Source organism: Aquarana catesbeiana, linkage group LG03, assembly GCF_042186555.1.
Source record: "Aquarana catesbeiana isolate 2022-GZ linkage group LG03, ASM4218655v1, whole genome shotgun sequence".
Classification (NCBI taxonomy): domain Eukaryota; kingdom Metazoa; phylum Chordata; class Amphibia; order Anura; family Ranidae; genus Aquarana; species Aquarana catesbeiana.
In genome coordinates, this window is record NC_133326.1 from 255,394,006 (window position 1) to 255,416,485 (window position 22,480).

General features: G+C 42.6%; 1 protein-coding gene across 3 annotated transcripts in view; it reads left to right on the forward strand.

The window, feature by feature from the left end:
- Positions 1–22,480, forward strand: part of PAWR (pro-apoptotic WT1 regulator) — a 155,588-nt gene that overhangs the window by 57,660 nt on the left and 75,448 nt on the right. Inside the window, exon 3 of one of the 3 annotated variants that reach the window (XM_073619997.1) lies at positions 4,350–4,451. The exons of the other annotated variants lie outside the window; for them this stretch is intronic. Within the exon in view, the coding sequence (XP_073476098.1) occupies positions 4,350–4,451 (102 nt within the window). The remainder of the gene's footprint in view (positions 1–4,349; positions 4,452–22,480) is intronic. 3 annotated transcript variants of the gene reach the window in all.

The following is a 22,480-nucleotide window of genomic DNA, read 5'->3' on the forward strand; positions in this document are numbered from 1 at the left end:
GGAGCGGAGGGAGAGTGGCGGAGAACACGGGGGGGGGGGAGCGAAGGAGGAGGACACGGAGGGGGAGCAGAGGAGGACATGGAGGGGGAGCGGAGGAGGTCACGATGGGGGAGCGGTGGGAGAGTGGAGGAGGACATGGGGGGAGCGGAGAAGGACACGGAGGGGGAGCAGAGGAGAACACAGAGGGGGAGCGGAGGGAGAGCAGAGGAGGGTAAAAAACCTTTATCCTTTAGAGCCACATTAAGCTTCATAGATGTGAGAGTCCCTAAAGTTTTGGTTCATAAAAGGTTTTCAGCCTCCAATTTATTGAAAGGATGGCATATTCATTTGTTGCTTCTTTTGAATATTCAGAGGTTGGAAAACTGTATAAAGTGCAGGTTTAGGTTGTGGTGGAGGACACTGGGGGGGGGGGGGGCAGAGTAGGACACGGGGGGGGGGAGCGGTGGCAGAGTGGAGGAGGACGTGGAGCGGAGAAGAACATGGAGGGGGAGCAGGGGAGGACACGGAGGGGGAGTGGAGGGAGAGCAGAGGAGGACACGGTGGGACTGGAGGAGGACATTGCGGGGGACCTTAGGAGCACGGAGGAGGTCACAGGGGACAGTCAGGTTGATCAATGCGGCAGTGGGGGCCGTTACAAGCATCAATCTCCCTGTATAGATTTCAATAAAACAGCTGACGGCCACAGGAGGGAGAGGAGAAGTGTCTGTCAGTTGTTTTATTGAAATCTATACAGGGAGAACGGTGCTTGTAAGGGCCCCCACCGCCGCACCGATAGTCCAATGACTGCCCAGGTATCAGATTAGGCATCGGAGCATTCGCACGAGTACAAGTACTTGTATCGGTATTGGTGCAACCCTACCTTCGTCCATAGAATGCATGAAGGTAAAAAAACCTTCAGCCTTTAGAACCACATTAAGCTTCATAGATGTGAGAGTCCCTAAAGTTTTGGTTCATAAAAGGTTTTCAGCCTCCAATTTATTGAAAGAATATTTGTTGCTTTTTTTGAATATTCAGAGGTTAGAAAACTGTATAGTGTTTTTAAACTGATACATACTATCATTTCAGATGGCAGCCTTCACTTGGTTATGTGCCGTTAGGATTCCATAGCATTTTGGCCGATCAAGTGATGTTTTTCCAGCTGTGAGAAGGTGTAACATAGATAAATGCTTTCACTGCAATGCACAGTCTACTGTCCGTAACCTGAATAATTCATTAGCAGATTGTTCTGCTCATGAATTATAAACCTGCACCCTATTCTTCCTGTGCTACTGACATTTCTTACACACACTGTATGCAATTTACTGCAGATTCAAAGAGGTCATGATCAATGAAAGCCTAGGCCAAGGCACAAAAAACACATATTTCATACATGTCTGCAATACATGAACATTTTTCTGTGTTTTGTCACTTTTAAACATGCTGCAGAACAGGAAAATAGGTTTTTATGTACCAGAAAATGACTATGCCTTCCTTATTGACTTGACAACACCATATTTCTGGCTCTGACTTTCTTAAGTACATGTTGTCAGCCCCGCCTACTTAATATCTGATTATATAGAATAGCCCTGCTCACCTCCTCTCCACCATAACCCTTACCCGAGGAAGTAAATAAGTAAACGGATTGAAGTTCAGGCTCAGTTTTACTTGATATCTGCTCTGTGTTAAACATAAAATATAGTAGACGTGTAGCATGCATGCATTTTGAATTAAAGTCCGTGTGACTATTTTCTGTTCACTTTGAGCAAAAGAAAAGAGGCTGCAGGTCTGTACACATTTGTCTCTTTCCAGTAAAAAGCATGTTAATGACCCAGTGACATTTTTCAGTTGGGCCACTTAAAGATTAATTAGACACTTGGCCTTTTTATCATTCTTGCTCTTGTGAGAGACTTACGTGAAGTGAATATTATTTTCAAAGTCCCTTAAGCTTTACAGGCTTGGATGGGATGCAGAATGTATTAAAAATTTTACGTTTCTCAGTTTAAAAAATAGTTTACGATTTTGAAATGATGAAAATCGTTTTATTTATTTAAAGGGATTGTAAACCTTTGTGGTTTTTCACCTCAATGCATAGAAAAAAAACCTCTTGCAGTGCAGCAGCCCTGCCAGTGTCCCTGTTTTACTTACCTGAACCCTCTTTTTCTCGCACTGGGGACGAGCACACCAGCTCTAGCCGGTGTTTCCTGTCCTGATTGGCTAGATTGGCTCCCTCTGCTGTCTATCAAATCCAATGACGCAGGCGCCGGGGGGGGGGGGGGCTGAGTCATACATTCGGCGGCTATGGACGCCGAATGCTGGACTCGGGAGCGCGCCCGCAAGGTAACCCCCTAGGGGAAGCTCTTCCCCTAGGGGGTTATCTGATGCAGGGAGGAGCTTTCAGGGGACCCCAGAAGAGCAGTTTCAGGTCCACTTTGTGCAAAACAAAGCTGCACAGTGGAGGTATGATATGTTTCTTATTTTAAATAAAAAAAAACAAACTCTTGCAATCATTTTAAAACATATCTGTGTCAAAATTTTAAATCATTAAAGTATAATGATTAAGTAATCTCCGCAATGTGACACAGATGGTGAAAAAACAAAACTCCGATGCTCTATTGAAAATGAAAAAATGAAAAGTTTTGTCTATATTTCTATTTTAATTTGTTCCCATATTGTATTTCAATTATTTCTAGCCTACTCCTATTAATCTGAATGATCTTGGAAGTGTAAACTTTCTTTGTGAAGGTCCCCACACATTTACTTTCTTGAATTCTTTGACACATATTTACTATGCCCTTTGAATAGATATTACTGTGTCACACATTTCCTAGCGCCTGCCTTCTGAACTAGAGGTGCTGACGGGAGGAGTGTCAGGTGTCAGTCGGTACAGGAATCACTGATTGTAGGCAGCAAGGTACCATGGGATGTGTAGTCCTTAGAAATGAATAGTAAACAGTAGAGGAGAAGCCCAAAAGCATGCAAAGAATCCAGGAAGTTGTAGAAAGATGGCCAGCAGACTGGCAGCACTAACATGAAAGGAGATTGTTCAAGTAAGCTTATACTGAACTGTCAACAATAACTATTGATTATATTTTATTACAATGCTGATGTTATAAAATTTCCTTTAAAATGTTTGTCCAGCCAAAGTTCTTGGGTCCAGTCACACCACGCAAAGTGCTCTGTTCACGCCACTGTGTTACAGTGGTGCGCAGGCCATGTGCGCTGAAAAAATCAGCCCACTGCCTCGCACCACTCGGCAGCAAATTGTACTTAATGAAATATAATTGTGTAACATTTCAATAAAATTTAAAAAATGTATTAAAAAAAAAAAGAACAGTGGGATGTGCCGAGATTCCGCTAACCCGCTCCTCACACTAGCTGGTGTGAATTAGCCCTTAGATTTCAATAGAGTAAAAAAAGTTAAAGTGGGCTTTTGCCCCTTTTCACTAAAATAACTTCAGCATGCAGCTCTGCATAGTGATATGAAATTCTCTTACATTCATTAGTTAAACAAACATTTTTTTTGTTTTAATCAGTTGACGTCCGGAAGGTTTTACCTTTCATGACCAGAGCATTTTTTGCTATTCAGCATTGTGCTACTTTAACACTTTTCACACAAATAGATCTTTCTTTTGGTGTTATTTGATCACCACTGGGTTTTTTTATTTTTATTACATAAATGTAAAAAGGCCGAACATTTTTGGGGAAAAAACTATATTTTCTACTTTCTGTTCTAAAATATATCCAGTGAAAACTAATTTCTACATAAATTTGGGCCGAAATGTATTCTGCTACATGTCTTTGGTAAGAAACAAACTATATTTTTGGGGACACTATACTATTGGGGATACTAGCATAGTTCTGATCGTGATCAAGATACTGATCCATACTCTATACTAGTAATGGCAGTGATCAGCAACTTATAGTGTGACTGTGATAGTGTGGCGAGCAACCTGGTGCTAACAGACACTGGCTGGGAGTGACACTAACTGACACTGACGTCGCTGGTGACACGAATACAGTGATAATACTGTACTAATGACACTGATAGGGAAGGGGTTAACTGTGTGCCTGTAATGTGTGCTGCTTTTACTTACAGATCTGGCTGCTTTTTCTCCCTGAACTCAGAGATGATTTCAGAGAGAAAAACAGCCAGATCGCTGTCTGCTTACAGAGTTCTGTGAGTTTGTAAACAAAGAACTCTGTGCTGTGATTGGCCACAGCAGGGGTGTGCACATGCCTGCCCAAAAAGCCGGAGACGGGCGGTGACATACAGGTTTGTTGCCTAGCCTGTAGCTGCCGCCTGCCCACAGTAAATGTACTGGCGGCAAGTGGTCAACTTACAATTTCTGTTTTTCTTCTTCCTCATTCAGGAAGGCACTGGTGATGTAACCGGGGCCTCAAGGCTGAATCCTGGGATAGCTACAAATGATGTCCACAGTCACATGTTCCAGGAAGTAGACCAAGAGTTTCAGGTAGAGTTCCAGGAAGTAAAGGGAGATGGCTTTATCTGCCCATGGTGAAAAAGATTAAATGTTTCTAAAGGTGCTTTTGTTGCAATTTTTATGATGTATGCATGTGAATTAGGGACCTTAGATTGCAAGCTTCTCGAGGGCAGGGACTGGTGAATGTAAAACATGTATGTAAAGTGCTGTGTAAATTGATGGCGCTATATACGTTCCTGCAATAAATAAAAATAAGCAAATAAGGATGAAGTTCCTCTGTAACCACTTCCAATCCTTAAGATGTACCCGTACACCCCCAAGAACTAGTGGTGATTCCAGGATCATGGGCTGCATTTGGACATAGGCTTTCCCGTAGAAGTGATCCCAGCAGCTCTACAGCTGCCTGATCACTTCCAGGTTGTGGAAGTGGGACCCCCCCTTTCAGTGCCGCACACCGCTGTTCCTGGGCTCTGTGGTGCAGTCAGAGAGCTTGGATACCTTGATTAATTTAGCCGAGTGGAAAATTTAGAATTGAAACATTACTGTCACTTTTTATATATGCAGGGCGTAAGCTATCAAATCTATGTCTTTTCTAATTCGGGTCAAAAATGATATTCAAGAGCGGTCTCCTGATTAAATATGCAGCAAAGGTTGTATCTCTTTGACACATCACACCCGACAAAGTGTCTCAGGTGGCTTTTGGGACAGAACAAGGTCATTATGTAATAGAATTTTTATTATTTATGAGTAGCTTTGTCAAAAATCTATTATAACTACAGTTAAAAAAAAAAAAAAATACACTTCTGTTTTTCCATTTAGTGTTTACACTTGTGAGAAAAGATGAAGTCCTTAGGAATTCTCCTGATTCCTGCATGAATGGCTCTCCAAAATGTGAACTGATCTTCATAAGTTATATTAAGAAGTAACAATAGTCTTAGTTAACAAACAATACACACAACATTTTACATCGCTGTATTCTGTGTTTTATGAATAAATAGTTTCATACAACGGAATGCCTCTGCATGAAAGTCTAAACATGTAACAAATTCAATTACCATGTCCTGCACAAGCCCTTATAAAGTAAATAAATACTTTATTTTCCCTACCTGAGCTAAATCCTCCCTCATTTGAGTCTCGCATGCTCCCCCCTCCCAGACACTGCAGCTCATGGTGGGAGGATTTCAACAACAGAGGCTAGGGGACAAGCTGCACATGCTCAGTTTGGTGTGTGTTGCTAGAGAGTTTTCTTTTCTTGGGAGAGTGCATGTAATGGGCACAGGGCCAATCAGCACTGTCCAGAGAGAGGGTCAGAGGTCCTGCAGCCTCATAGAACAGTCAGAGGAAAATGAAAACTCCTCGTACAAGCTTTAACCAGACACTCATACCCTGTTTCCCCTAAAATAAGACCTAGCGTGATTGTCAGTGATGGCTGCAATAAAAGCCCTACCCCCCAAATAAGCCCTACCCTGTTTCCCCGAAAATAAGACCTAGTTAAAGTCCTTGTAGGTCTTATTTTCAGAGAAACAGGGTAGGGCTTATTTAGGGGGTAGGGCTTTTATTGCAGCCATCACTGACAATCACGCTAGGTCTTATTTTCAGGGAAACAGGGTAGAAGTCACAAGACTGCTCTAACTGCTAATGAGAAAAGCTATTTAGCAGTTTATATTTACTAAAACTATTGCAGTTCCATGTTCTGTGTACTTTGGGAGACCAGATATTGTGAATGCAGGGTCCTGGGTTTAGTAACACTTTAAATCTTCCTTCACACTAGTATTTCCTCCAGATTGTCTGGTTCAAGTGTTTTGTACATGTTACAGCAAGAGGTAAAAAAAATGATAACGTTGGATAATTGCTCACTTCCAGCATTGTGCATAGTTTGGTGAAACTTCTTGGTATAGTGTGCCTGTACCCCTGCCCCTTTGCACAATTCCCATAAAGAAAAGCTTTGGTGTGGAGGAACTCCAGTGACCTGCACACAGCCCTGACCTCAAATCCGTTGAACACTTTTTGGGGTTAGCTAAAACTCAATAATTTGTGAGCCAGGTCTTCTCATCCAAAGGCAAGCTCATTCTCTGATTCAAACCCCCTCGCACGTGCTTTCTCGTCCCTGACACGGGAGCTCTGAGAGCTTGCTCCTTTTATGGTGGGAGTGAATAGTAACAGCTGGGAGTCTTATAGCAATGTCCTTGCAACAAGGCAGGACCGGATGATGATGATATCTCTGGGAGTTTTTCAGTCAGGCTTCGGGAGATACATAAATGGCCTACACCTATAATAAGGGCATTATTCAACTTTGGTCAAAGCTGCACAGTTTGTTTTTATCTACACACACCTCAGCATAGGCCGTTTTTTGGTAAAGGTGAGTTATGCCTTTAAGCAAACTCCTGTGTGAGAGTCTAAACAGGTTCCAAATCCAGTACTATGTGATGCACAAACCTCATAAAGTACAAAGTAAATAAAACTGTCCATTCGTAGAGTGCTTTGTATTCTGGGAATGGGTTCACAGAACACAGGCGTTTGGTAAATGGACGGGAAGAGAGTGCGGCCTATGTGTAGAAGATCCGAAAATCTTTTGTCAAAGCACCGGAATTATAGTGAAAACTATACTTCCCGTCATGTATATATGTATAAATTGTAAAAATCAAACATCAATCCAAGAGGTGGCATACAAATCATTACACTTTTACTGTGACCCAGCAGATTTTAAATAAACTTTTTTTTTTCCTGTAGCAGAGGCACTTATGATTAAATGCTGCACCACATTATTTTTTGGTGACCATGGTAAGATAATGAGGCTAGATATGCTAAGTGCAGTAAAAACATGATCGACATTTCCACTTTAGATCAAATGGTAATAATGCTATAGACTCATTATTGCAGTGTCAATCACCCTAATAACTGTATTCTCAACATTGCAAAATCTCTAAAATAGACTAGAGCTGCACGATTCTGGCCAAAATGAGAATCATGATTTTTTTTGCTTAGAATAAAGATCACGATTCTCGTGGTGTAACATAATTTTTCACATTATACAAAAAAAAGGGCTAACTTTACTGTTTGGTTTCCTATTCATTAACCACTTGCCGCCGCCCACCGGCAAATGATAGCAGGGCAGTGCGGCTCTTGTTCAGGGTGGACGTCATATGACAGCGCCCAGAACGGCTGCTCTTGCGCGCCCTCGGGAGTGCGCAGCGTGGCGATCACGGCCACGCCTTGTTGCTAGGACATGGCGCAAGCCCGATCTCTGTAAAGAGCCGCAGCTCTTTAACCATGTAATCTGCTGTGGTCAATCACAGCGGGTCACATGTAAATACGGAGATGCTGGTGATCAGCACTCCTCGCCTCACACTGACAGAGTGTGAGGAGAGGAGAGCCGATCAGCGGCATCTCCTCACAGAGGACATCTAGGAATGTAATCAGGGCATTGATAATCAGTGCTCTGATTACAATAAAGTGCACACCAGTGCCAGCAGTGAGTGCCCACCTGTGCCACCAAACAGTGCTCACAAGTGCCAGCAATCAGTACCCATTAGTGATGCCAGTCAGTGCTGGCTATCACTGCTGCCCACCAATACCCATCACCGCTGCCCATTAATGCTACCCATCAGTGCCGCCTATCCGTGCCGCCTATCTGTGCCCACCAGTGCCCCCTAACTGTGCCCATCAGTGCCACCCCTCAGTGCCCATAGGTACGGGATATTCGTGCCTCCTCGTTAGTGCCAGCTAATCAGTGCCCATAAGTGCCGCCTCATCAGCGCCCATCGGTGAAGGAGAAAAATTACTTATTTACAAAATTTACTGACAGAAACTAAGAAAAACTTTTATTTTTTTTTCAAAATTTTCAGTCTTCCTTTTTTTTTTTTGTTTTGAAAAGATAAAAAACCCAGAAGTGATTAAATACCACCACCAAAAGAAAGCTCTATTTGTGTGGAAAAAAAATTATAAAAAATTCACATGGTTACAGAGTAGCATGACCGCGCAAATGTCATTCAAAGTGTGACAGCGCTGAAAGCTGAAAAATGGCCTGGACAGGAAGGGGGTGTAAGTGCACTGTATTGAAGTAGTTAATGTGTGTTTTTTCCATAAAAAAATTGCGTTTGAAAGACCGCTGGGCAAATACAGTGTGACATAAAATATTAATAAATAAATGACTGCTGCGCTTATAACTGGCGCCGCGCTGCTGTCTCAGCCAATAGGGGGGTGTCCTGGGCAGCTGAGACACTCCTGCAACCAGGGCCGCTGACAGGGGAGGGCCACCGGTCCCCTTGTAGGGGGGCCAAGCACACAGGGTGGCCCACACATGGAGGTGGATTAGTAATGGATGACTCTTGTGTCTCTCTTCCTCCAGCAGCTGAAAGCTGGTCTCTCCCCCTCTCCCTGTTGCCAGCTTTTATCTGCTGAGAAAGAGACAGTCTTCCCTCACCAGGGACTACTTTGAAGTTGGCATGACTTGAAGCCGTACTAATATGAATGGTAGTCATTGGAAATCATGGGGAACGACTTATCGTACGACTTTGCAGTCCCAAGTCGTAGGACAAGTCGTACAAGTGTGAAAGGGGCCTTAAGATTTAGCAGGAATTCTGTGAGTTATGTTGTATTTGTGTCTGCTAATAATTTTATTGTATTTTTAGTGAAATGTAGCTTTAATATTTTCTTGGGGTGCCCTGTCAGGTAGTCTGTATGGGCCCCGCAATTTCTATCGGCAGCCCTGCCTGCAACATCACTGGATCTAGATGGGGCTCAGGTAAGTATTAGGGGGTGCTGGGGGCACTGCTGCACACAGAAGGTTTTGTATCTTAATGCATTAGGATGCAAAACCTTCTGCCTTACCAACCACTTTAAGGAGATTTACACTAAAGTGAAAGAAAATCCCAAATTTTGAGTGGTCACCAGAACATTAATAGAGGGGAGGAGATCTTTCAATGGGGACACTAATTCTGGGGACTACCAGGTATTCTCTTACTTTTGGAGGGATTTCCTCTCACTTCCTGTTGTGGCTATGGGACAGGGAAATTTCTTCAATGGGACACAGATAGCAAAAAAGTCTGACAAGGGAGATATAATCCTTACGCTATCTAAAATGAAAAAAAAAAAGTTTTGCCTTTTAGTTTTACTTTAACCACTTGCCGCCCGCCCTATTACAAAATGACGGCGGCAAAGTAGTTTGATATTCCTGACCGGACGTGATCAGGATATCGAGCAGGTGTCAGTCGGACACCCTGCAACACCGATCTAGTTAAAGAGTCTCTGACGGAGACTCTTTACCACGTGATCAGCCGTGTCCAATCACGGCTTATCACGATGTAAATAGGAAGAGCCGGTGATCGGCTTTTCCTCACTCGCGTCTGACAGACGCGAGTAGAGGAGAGCCGATCGGCTGCTCTCCTGACAGGGGGGGTCTGTGCTGATTGTTTATCAGCACAGCCCCCCCTCGGATCCCACCCAGGACCACCAGGGAAACCGCCCAGGACCACCAGGATGGCCACCACACTGGACCACCAGGTATGCCCCCTAGACCCCAGGGAAATACCAATCTGTGCCCAGGCAGCTGCCAATCAGTGCCCACTCCACTGCCTACCACTGCCAGTGCCACCAGGGATGCCCATCAGTGCCGCGTATCAGTGCCACGTATCAGTGCCCAGCAGTGCCGCCTATCAGTGCCACCCTATCAATGCCCATCAGCGCTGCCTTTCAGTGCCCATCAGTGTCGCCTATCAGTGGCACCCAGTGCCACCCATGAGTGCTTATCAGTGCAGCCTATCAATGCCCATCAGTGCTGCATATCAGTGCCACCCATCAGTGCTGCATATCAGTGCCCGCCGTCAGTGCCCGCTCATTGGTGCCACCTCATCAGTGCCGCCGTATCAGTGCCTGTCAGTGCCGCCTTATTAGTGCCCATCAGTGAAAGAGAAAACTTACTTATTTACAAATTTTTTTTTTAACAGAAACAAAAGCAAAACTTTTATTTTTTTCAAAATTTTTTTTATTTGTTTAGCAAAAAATAAAAACCGCAGAGGTGATCAAATACCACCTAAGGAAAGCTCTATTTGTGAGAACAAAATGATAAAAATTTAGTTTGGGTACAGTGATGGATGACCGCTGAATTGTCATTCAAACTGCGACAGCACTGAAAGCTGAAAATTGGTCTGGGCAGGAGGGTGTCTAAGTGCCCTGTATTGAAGTGGTTAAAGTAGCAGCCTAACTATCTCCAAATCTACTGGCAGCCATATTCTAAGACTAACCTATCTAACCCTGTAAAGCAAAAATCACTATACATACCTTTTCTGCAGCCGCTCTGGTCCAGTCTCCAGCGGCAGATGCTGTGTGGAAGAGACAGCCGACAACGGCTGGGTAGTGACGTCACTCATAGACTTTCAATGGGGCTTCTGCACCCGTCTACACTGAAAGTTCAGTGTGGGACCAGACCAGAGCAGCTGCAGAAAAGGTATGTATAGCGATTTCTTATTTACAGGGCTAGATAGGTTAGTCTAATAGGGCGTACACACGGTCGGACTTTGTTTGGACATTCTGACAACAAAATCCTAGGATTTTTTCCGACGGATGTTGGCTCAAACTTGTCTTGCATACACACGGTCACACAAAGTTGTCGGAAAATCCGATCGTTCTGAACGCGGTGACATAAAACACGTACGTCGGGACTATAAACGGGGCAGTGGCCAATAGCTTTCATCTCTTTATTTATTCTGAGCATGCGTGGCACTTTGTCCGTCGGATTTGTGTACACACGATCGGAATTTCCGACAACGGATTTTGTTGTCGGAAAATTTTATCTCCTGCTCTCCAACTTTGGAGTGTCGGAAAATCCGATGGAAAATGTCCAATGGAGCCTACACACGGTCGGAATTTCCGACAACACGATCTGATCGGACATTTTCCATCGGAAAATCCGACCGTGTGTACGGGGCATAAGAATGTTGCTGCGAATAGATCTAGAGTTAGTTTTAAGCTGAATTTCTACTTTAACGTGGAGTTCCAGCCCCTAAAAAAAAAAAAAATAAAAAATGTAAAAGTCAGCAGCTACTAATAATGTAGCTGTTGAATTTTAATATAAGGACACTTACCTGTCAAGGTATCCCGCGATGTCCATCGGCTCGGGTGCAGGCGTCGGCATTGCAACTAAGGGAAACCGGCAGTGAAGCCTTCAGGCTTCCTACTGCCAATGCACGAGTTGTGCTGCACTTTCTGAATGACCCCGTCGTCTTTTGGGACACACACAGGCCCCGGAAGGTAGAGGGGGGGGGGAGGACCAATGCAAATCCGGAGATTACATACCTCACCGCAGCGAGGTAGGACGGAAGTCCTGCTGGAAAATCGTCAAAAAAGGTACAAAACACCAAAAAAAAAAAAAGGCCAGCCATCTAAAAACGAGGGGTGGAGAGCGGTGGGTTGCTTGATTTGGTTTAAACCTAGTTTGATTTTAGCCTGGAACTCCGCTTTAAGTATCAGATCCTAATAAGAGCCATTCCTACAGATCTGACAAAAAAAAAAAGTAGCTCTACCTTGAAGTACTGGGTATCTCATAATGATATTGTTATTCTATGTAAATCTCTATAGTAGATAAAAGTAGTGGACAAAAGTGTGTCACAATTAATTAGGAGACTACAAAAAAAAAAAGTCTAATGTAGCTCTAGCCAGAGGCTAGTTATATATTCCCAGATTATTATCTAATCTTTGGAGCCTGTAGACCATGCAGTCTGGAGGGAGATCCCTGATGTTTATTTACATTAAAGTTAAGAAACGCTAAAGAATGTGTTTCCCGGAACTTTTCAGATCACCGCTGACTTTACAGATGTTTTTTTTTTTTTTTTACACCAAGCTGCTACTTGAAGAGTGTAAAACAGGCACTTAAAGCCAAACTTTCCTACAAAAATATTATTTGACTGCATGGCCAGAAAATAAAAATAATGTACAAAAGAGAAACTTCAGTTTGAAACTTCAGCAGCTGACTTTTAAAAATCCGGTGCTTACTAGTGCCTGGGGTCCAGTGTCTTACCGCAGATGGTTCTTCCTACCGCTGTGGGTTGCTGATGCCTCCATCTTTGATATGGGAGCTGGCCATGACTTTTTGAGGATACAACAGCTGTAATTTAGTTACAGGCTGGGGGGAAGGGAGAAAGCCAGTGGGACTTCACTTTTTGGTTCCATGCACACTGGCTTGGGCTTCATGTACACTAGCAGCCCCTAAACTTGCGTTTAGGAGCTGTTGGCATTTTTTTTGCCAAAGCTCCTAAACTCAACTCCATAAAAGCCTATGTGTCCATGTACACATAGGCTTTTAGGATCGTTTAGGAGCTGCCACGGTTAGGGGAGGTTCAACCTCCCCTAATCTCCTGCCGGCCGCGGGAAAACGCAAAACATGGCAAAAACGTGCAGAGGTCAAAACTTTCCTATCCTGAACGCGATTCTTCCGAGTTCAGGATAGGAAAGTTTTGACCTCTGCTCGATTTTGCCGCGTTTTGCGTTTTCCCGCGGCTGGCAGTCAAAGTAGTTTAAGAGTACATGAAGCCTTAAAATGTGTTGCTCCTACAGGAGTTTTGTGTTTTTGCCTGTAAAAGCAGCTCTGTTTATCCTATGTGTCCATGCACATTAGGACGATTAGAGGCATATTTTAGAAGCAGGAAAAAAAACCTTCTGGTTTGCATTCTTGATAGGAGCTTTCTGGCATAAAAAAAGCTAAGCTCTCCTAAACTCGCCGAAACTGTGTACAAAAATGCTTAATATGAGCATTTTTTATTCTGGCAAGGAAACTGGCATTTTTTTTAAGCCCGGTGTGCATGAAGCCCTAGAGTGAAGTTCCTATTTTAAGTGGTACTAAACACCAAAACAAAAATGTGATGTATTGCAGCTTACCAATCCTTAAAGTGGCTATAAACCTTTGAAATGGAAAATGAACAAAGCATATCTTTCTATAGTTTGTTCTTGCCTCTATTTACACTGATCAGCCATAACATTATGGACACCCAGCTATTACTGAGTAGGTCCCCCTTTTGCCGCCAAAACAGCCTTGACCTGTGAAAACATGGATGTGGTATTTGGCAGCAAGTCGCCAGGAACAGATCCTTTTAAGTCCTGTAATGCCGCATACACTCGACCGGACTTTCCGTCAGAGTCTACTCTGACCGGAGTTCTGCTGAAACGGACTTGCCTACACACAATCACACCAAAGTACGATGGGACTAGAAAAAGGAAGTTCAATAGCCAGTAGCCAATAGCTGTCCTTGCATCGTTTTTGGTCCGTCGGATTAGCATACAGACGAGCGGTTTTCCCGATAGGAATTGAGTCCATCGGAAAGATTTGAAACATGTTCTATTTCTAGGTCCGTCAGAATTTTAGAAAGAAAAAGTCTGATGAAGCCCACACACGATCGGAATTTCCGATGGAATGATTCCATTGAACCTTTTCTGCCGGAAAGTCCGGTCGTGTGTACAAGTGGCAAGGTGGGGCCTCCATGGATCGAACATATCTTCCCACACCATCCCACAGATACTTGGTTGAATTGAGATCTGACAAATTCAGAGGCAAAGTCAACACCTCAAACTCTCCACCTTCTTCCGTTGGTCTGTGGTCTAGCTCTGATGCTCACATGCCCATTGTAGATACTTTTGGCTATGGACACAGGACAACAAGGGCACCCTGACCGGTCTGCGGCTATACAACCCCATATGCAACAAGCTGCGATGCCCTGTGTGCTCTGATGCCTTTTTATCGGTACTACCCTGTTTCCCCGAAAATAAGACCTAGCGTGATTGTCAGTGATGGCTGCAATATAAGCCCTACCCCCCAAATAAGCCCTACCCTGTTTCCCCGAAAATAAGTCCTACCCTGAAAACAAGACCTACAAGGACTTTAACTAGGGCTTATTTGGGGGGTAGGGCTTATATTGCAGCCATCACCGACAATCACGCTAGGTCTTATTTTTGGGGAAACAGGGTAGCATGAACTTTTTCAGTAATTTAAGCTACAGTAGCTCTTCTATTGGATTGAAATACACGGGCCAACCTTCGTTCCTCACGTGCATCAGTGAGTCTTGGCCGCCCATGACCCTTTTGCCGGTTTGCTTGGTTTTCCTATTGGTAGGTCCCGACCACTGCAGATCGGGAGTATCCCACAATAGCTGCAGTTTTCGTTGTCTAGCCATTAGACTTTAGCCCTTGTCAAAGTCGCTTAAAGAGGAAGTAAACCCATCCATAAAACAGTTTAATTTCCGGGACACATGCCGGAAATGTAGCACTCCCATTTGTTGCTCTCTCAACCAAACTTTCAAACCATCCAATGGCTGGTGTCATAACTGATCACATGTGCAGCATCATGACAGTTGTAGATTAAACAGAGGCAAAGATGGTAGCTTCCTTGGCTGAAAACGATAGGAGGGTTTACTTGCACTTTAAATATCTACGCTTGCCCATTTTTTTTTTCTCTGCTTTAAACACAACTTCAGGGACAATATGTTCACTTATTCTTCCAATTATCAGCTTTTATTTATTTATGTAAAACCTTTATCCCAAAAGGAAGAATAAACTGTTTGCTGTAACTGCTTATAAAGTATTAGCTGGAGTTTGGTTTCAATTTGTTGGCATATTTAAATCTGCTAGTACATCTAACACTCCCCTCCCCCGAGACTGACAATACTGCTGTACAAATGTGTCCCTGTGCTCGTTTATCCAGAGTGGGGGCACTCTAATACGGGAGGTGTGTTTACTGGCCAGTTTACCACGGAAAACGAATAAGCCTATACAAAAACAAATGCAGCCACCACATCTAATGAATGGTAAGCTGCAATATATTACATTTATGGTCGTAGGTTTAATACTGCTTTAAGAATACATACGTGATTGACAGCCTCGGCTGTGCATGTTTCCTTATGAGACTGTGCAGAGGGGGTGTTTCCATTCCCTTCACACAGGTGTCAGATTACACTCCACTATGTGCTAAGCAGTGTGTGATGTCAGATCCCCTCTTGCCACCTTCTGGAAGCTCAGAAATACCCTTTGATTTGTGTCCTATACAAGACTGTAGAGAAGAGAGGGTTGCAGATAAACAGGTACAGCTTATGTGGGTGGATTTGCTTTATCACTGTGTATCTCCTGAGGCTAGTCATATAAAGTGATTGTAAAGGCTAAAGGTTTATTTACCTTGAATGCATTCTCGGCAGTAAGGTAAAAAACTATTTTTGTGCTGCCCAGCCCCTCTAAATACTTACCAAAGCCTGATCCCAATCCAGCGCTGTGTCCGAGAACAGCAGCGCTGCGCTTTCTTTCCTTCTCACTGGACGTAAAGGATAAATCCACCTTTTGGAACATGTTACATGTTCCACCTGTATTAAGGGTACTTTCACACTTCTCTGTAGCAAAATCGCAGTAAAAACACATATGCATTTTTACTGTGATTTTGCTGTTTCAGATGTATTTGCTGTGCGTTTTTGGGTTGCCTGCGCGTGTGAAAAATGGACGTTACTGAAAAATGCACCAAAAAGCCAAATTGTGGTGCATTTTTTACAGCAATTTTACTGTGATTTTGCCGCAATCTTCATTCATTTTGAATGGAAGCTGCATTTTTTTGTGCATTTTTCAAAACCGCACCAAAGATGCAGCATGCAGGAGTTTTCCAAACGCACTGCACCTGTAACACAGTGGTGTGAAAAGTCCCATAGGATTTAAAAGGAAACAATTTTCTTGTGTTTTTCTTGCAAGGAAAAAACACAGGAAAAACGTATCGGTGTGAAAGGGCCCTAAGAGTGCAACATGTAGCATGTTCCAGCAGCTGCAACCATTCCCCCCTCTCCCCTTTCTCCCCAGTGACAGCGGGCGGACATCTTCTTTGGGCCCGCTGTCACTCTTTGGCTCCGCCCAGCCACGTCATTCATTCACAGCCCTCTGTGAATGGGAAGCTTTGTGGCTGTCGGCTTGTAGTTCTTAATGAACTACCACAGCACTGCTGAGTGCATGGGTAGTTCATTCATTCTTCCTGTCAGTGAGTATCTGCTTGCCCGTACGAGGTACACTGACAGGTCTGCACTGTACCAGCGATCTGCTGATTGCTGGTGCAATGCTTTACAGGCTCCCAAAACAGAAAATGCATATTTTTTTTTACCTGCAAACAAATCTGCGTTTATTATTTTTTTGTATAAAGGTGAACTTATCCTTTAAAGAGGAAGTTTACCCATAATACCTTTATAAAAATGATTATTCTTTAGCAAGGAACATACATTCCACATTAATAATTATGCTACCAAAATTAGTGTGTGCTGTAAATTACCTCCAACATAGTTCCTGTTTCTTTTTTCGCTGGAGGCTGCCATTTTGGTGAAGCCCAGAGCCCCTAAGCAGCAATAAATCTTTAGGCTGTCAGCAGATCGGCTTCTACATTTACGACACCTTAGCGAAGAAATAGAATCTCAGCATGTGCAGAGCAGGGTGTGACAGCATATTACTGGATTTTAAACAGCATAAACACTTATTTTTAATGTTTTGCATAGCTATAGCTTCAAAAGGGGCCAGCCTGTATGATCTAGCAGGAAATCATTTTTTGACTAAAGTTCAACTTTCAGCAACAGTTTTTTTCCTTTTGGGATAAACATTTTATTTAAGGCCCCTTTCACACTTGTGCGACTTGTCCTGCGACTTGGGGCTGCAAAGTTGCATGACAAGTCGTACCCCATGATTTCCAATGAGTACCATTAATATCTGTGTGACTTCAAGTTGCAGCTACTTCAAAGTATTCCTGCATTCCTTTTGGTCTGACTTTGATATCCATAGACCTCAGTCCCGGTTCACATATATGCGATATGGGAACCAGTGTGATTTCAGTGTTGGTTCCCGTATCGCATGTCACCTGTCGGCGGTTCACACTGACATCTGCAAACCACTGTGGGTGTCAATGCAAAGTTAATGATACCCCCAGATTGGGTCGCAGATTGCAGTGCGAGCTGCCAAATCGTGGAGGAATAGGGTGTGAACACCCATGCGATCTGATTCCAGTGCAGATCAATAAAGGGGTCTCACGTCGCACCAGTGTGAACCCAGCCTCAAGACTACACTGGCATTGCTTCAAGTCCTGGCAAAATCGCGCGACTTTCAGGTTGCGCATGTGAGAAAAGGGACCTAAATGGGAAAAATACTGACCAATGCAAGCACCCCTGTCAGTGTTTAATGGTCTGTCTGAACTCTATACCTGCCACTTTACCTTGACAGCTTGGTCTATTAAAAAATAAAACATTTTTTTACTTTTTTTTGTAATGGAGTTTAGTGTGTTGTGCATGTACTTTGATTTTCATACGTAAACCCCCAACTATCTTACTTATTAAACATTTACTTTACTATATCTCAACCAGTTACATGGGCCCCACAATTAATTGCCATATTGTTTGTACTATAATTATCTTCATTGATCGTCCGCTCCATCCAGTGACCATAATGCTGTATTTTCAGTATATTCAACATCCTGTGCATTATAGTGGCATGGATTCAACATACTGTGCATTATAGTGGCATGGATTCAACATACTGTGCATTATAGTGGCATGGATTTAAAATACTGTGTAGTATAGTGAAATAGATTCAATATACTGTAAATTATAGTGACATGATCCAATATACTGTGCATTATAGTGGCAGAGATTCCATTAACTATGCATTATAGTGACAAAGATTCAATATACTGTGCATTATAGTGACATAGATTCCATTTACTGTGCATTATAGTGATGTAGATTCCATATACTGTGCATTATAGTAACATAGATTCCATATACTGTGCATTATAGTAACATAGATTCCATATACTGTGCATTATAGTAACATAGATTACATATACTGTGCATTATAGTAACATAGATTCCATATACTGTGCATTATAGTAACATAGATTCCATATACTGGGCGGCACAGTGGTGCAGTGGGTAGCACTTTCGCCTAGCAGTAAGAAGGGTCATTGGTTCGAATCCCAACCTTGATACTACCTGCCTGGAGTTTGCATGTTCTCCCTGTGCCTGCGTGGGTTTCCTCCGGGTGCTCTGGTTTCCTCCCACACTCCAAAGACATGCTGGTAGGTTAATTGGATCCTGTCTAAATTGTCCCTAATATGTATGAATGTGAGTTAGGGACCTTAGATTGTAAGCTCCTTGAGGGTAGGGACTGATGTGAATGTACAATATATGTAAAGCGCTGCGTAAATTGACGGCGCTATATAAGTACCTGAAATAATAATAATAATATACTGTGCATTATAGTGACGTAGATTCCATACACTCTGCATTATAGTGACATAGATTCCATATACTGTGCATTATAGTGACAAAGATTCATCATACTGTGCATTATAGTGACAAAGATTCATCATACTGTGCATTATAGTGACAAAGATTCAATATACTGTGCATTATAGTGTAGCAGGCACCAACTTTTAAGTAGGTGACCTTTCTTGTTAGTTTTCTATGACAGGTAAATTTAGACAGGCTGATGCCATTGCAGCAGGCCTGTTTTGTTGATTTCCATATTTGAGTGACAGGTAGTTTATGTGTTGGTCTCGGCCAATCATTAATTTGCTTGGTAATCCCGGGACTCTCATATAAAATGCGGGGTCACATGGTGCCCGGGAGTTCGAGTCCAGTCCTGCTCCGAGGAGCAAGAGAGTCAGCCTGGTTCCCGGAGGGGAGGTTGGAGGTTTTCCCCTCCGGGGAGCCAACGGAGCTTCACCTTAGCGAGATAAGTGGAGATCCAGTCCTCATGGAGGAACAGACGACATCTTGCCGCGTGTAGATGTGGATGTCGTAGGCCACCCCTGCGTGGAGAGGAGCGGGCCAGAAAGAGAAATTGAGAATCATTGCGGATGAAGTAGCAACAAAGCGGAAGGAAACTGGTCGATCGATCGTTTATGAGTGGCACATGGCCTCGCCCCGGGATTCCAATCAGTCAAGCGGGAGGAATTGTTCAAAGTGGCTCTCCTTTAGCTTAATTTGGAAGTACCATGTCGGTGGGAAGTAGTGGTAAAGAGGTAGCGGTGAAGCTGCAAGTACACATGTAGAGATATGGATTGTTCTTTTAAAGTTATCCTGATGAAGAAGTTATTCAGAGTGACTCTTTATCAACTCATTCTCTATAAAATCTACTTCCATCGTCCCTGATTGAAGAGATTGTTTAAAAATGATTTCTTGACTACCCGCAATTGTACCCAGGTTTTCCTGAATGAAGAATTGAAAGATGACAATGTAACAAAAGAGCATCTCAAAGGAAGTCCTTCTCCCATCCCAGTTTATGGACTAAGGACTGCATTAAGGACTGCGACTTTTAAATCTATGGGCTGCGAGGGTTGAGTAGTAAACGTGAATTACGGATATAGCAAATATTAAGCCACTCCTTCGGGGATAAGCGCTACAATAGTGACAAAGATTCAATATACTTGGAATTATAGTGACAAAGATTCAACAAACTGTGCATTATAGTGACATAGATTCAATATACAGTGCATTATAGTGACATAGATTCAATGTACAGTGCATTATAGTGACATGGATCCAATATACTGTGCATTATAGTGACATAGATTCAATATACAGTGCATTATAGTGACATGGATCCAATATACTGTGCATTATAGTGACATGGATCCAATATACTGTGAATTATAGTGACATGGATTCAATATACAGTGCATTATAGTGACATGGATTCAATATACAGTGCATTATAGTGACATATATTCAATATACAGTGCATTATAGTGACATAGATTCCATATACTGTGCATTATAGTGACAAAGATTCCATATACTATGCATTATAGTGACATAGATTCCATATAGTGTGCATTATAGTGACATAGATTCCATATAGTGTGCATTATAGTGACATAGATTCCATATAGTGTGCATTATAGTGACATAGATTCCATATAGTGTGCATTATAGTGACATAGATTCCATATACTGTGCATTATAGTGACATAGATTCCATATACTGTGCATTATAGTCACACAGATTCCATATACTATGCATTATAGTGACATAGATTCCATATACTGTGTAGTCCAGTGACTTACAATCAACATACTTTGCAATGTAGTGACATAGGTTTAATAAATATATTAGGCAATGTACTGTGCATTCTAACATTGAAGGTAGTGATCATGTATATGAATATTTCAATGAATTGAGACACTATTTTAGGTATCATATTGATTTTATTCCTTACACACATACACCAATCCAGACTGCAGAACCATGAGAACACACTGCTGCTTTGTACCATGTAAAGATCTGAGCCCCCTCTCTTCTATTGCCTTGGTTTTGCATCTTGGCACTGTGTTTGCATGGTACAAGTATAGAATAATAAATGTACCATGAATGCAAAGCTTGTCTTTGGATTTGTCATTTCTTACTTGCCCCTGTGTTACAGTTCACAGGGGGTAGCAATTGTGGACCATAACATTTTAATCACTTCTATTGGTACAAGAATTCCTAGTTTAAAATGAAGATCTCATTTTTCATCTTGGGAAAAAAAACAAAAACTGATGTGCGTTCATTACTGTGCATTTATTATTCTTGATGGAACACTAGAAGACTTTCTCATTGAGGTGGACCTCTACCCACTCCCAACTCTAAACCACACATGCTGCTCTGTAATCACAATACATGCATATGTAAAATAAATGCTTTCTTTGTGGATTTACATTTTATTTTATTTCACTTCCTCCTTTTCTTAAAGTGGTTCTGAAGTCAGGAGATGTTTCACATGTGTGCCTTCTGTGCATTAAGGTAAAAAAAACTGCTAGGTGCAGCTCCTCCCCAGCTCCCCCCCCCCCTATACTTACCTGATCCCCATTGCTATCAAGCATTGTGCATGAGAGCAGCTGCTCTCCTAGGTCTCTCTCTCCTCATTGGCTCACGCAGCAGCATGAGCCATTGGCTCCTGTTGCTATCCTCCCCAGCCAGTGAGTCAATGAAGAGAGAGCGGGGTCAGTGAGCCAATGAGCCGAGCAGTGCTCTGAGTGTGAACAATGTCTTTTCACAGGAAAGTGGCTCATGAGTGTGCCAGCTTGAGTGCCCCCATAGCAAAAGGCTTGCTATGGGGGCACTCGGCAGGGGGTAGGGGCCAGGACCACCTGCAGGGGACCTGCACAGAGCAGGTAAGTATAACATATTTCTTATTTTAGATTAAAAAAAGTTAATCCTTTAGAATAATTTGAAGCTGGCCATAGATTGTTTGATTCTCAGTCGGTTCAGCAGGGACCAGCCAAGATTTAAACCACGTATGGGCAGGCTGTCAGGTTTTTCGTGCGATCACTGTGTGTTATATGTGTGCGCCAACTTCTTTATTCTCTAGGATTGTAATCATGCTAACTTCTGCAATCCAGCCATGTATTCTTATGGAAAGATTTAGAAAATCTGGCTGGATTGGGCTCACTCCTATGGTCTCTCCATGAATAGTATGAGTCACCTTTTAAGTGGTAAAGGCTATGGTGGAAATTGATAATGACAGCTAACTATAGGTTTTATGGTTGATTTTCCATCGCTTCCTTGGTCATTATCTATCTACACAATACTGAATTCTAACATTTGATAGTCAAAGATATACAGTACATTGAAAGGATTGATGTCATTTGATTTGAATAGAGTATGCTTTTTCCAGTCTGAAATGTTCCTAAAGTGGATGAAAAAATAATATCTTGGTTGGTGTCAACCTTTATACAAAAATAAATACAATGTTGAATATATCAAGTTTTGTAGGCATCTGAAGCTTTTTGCATGTTTTATTGCTTGCTTTACATTTATAGGTTTGATGGCTTTTTAAATCAGCATGATTTATTTATGATTTAATAGTGTGATATGATTATAGAATAGCTGTTTAGTAGCATCTCTAAATGAGTAATTCAGAGACAGCACTGTTGTCAGTCAATTTATTGCCGATGCCTGCCTTTAAATCGTAGCTGGAAATGTGACTGCATAGAGATTCTCATATGAAGAACTTAGCGGGATATGTAACACACATTGGGGGATTGTAGCCATTTGTTAGGGTCTGTTTGCACTTATGAGTTTGAAAA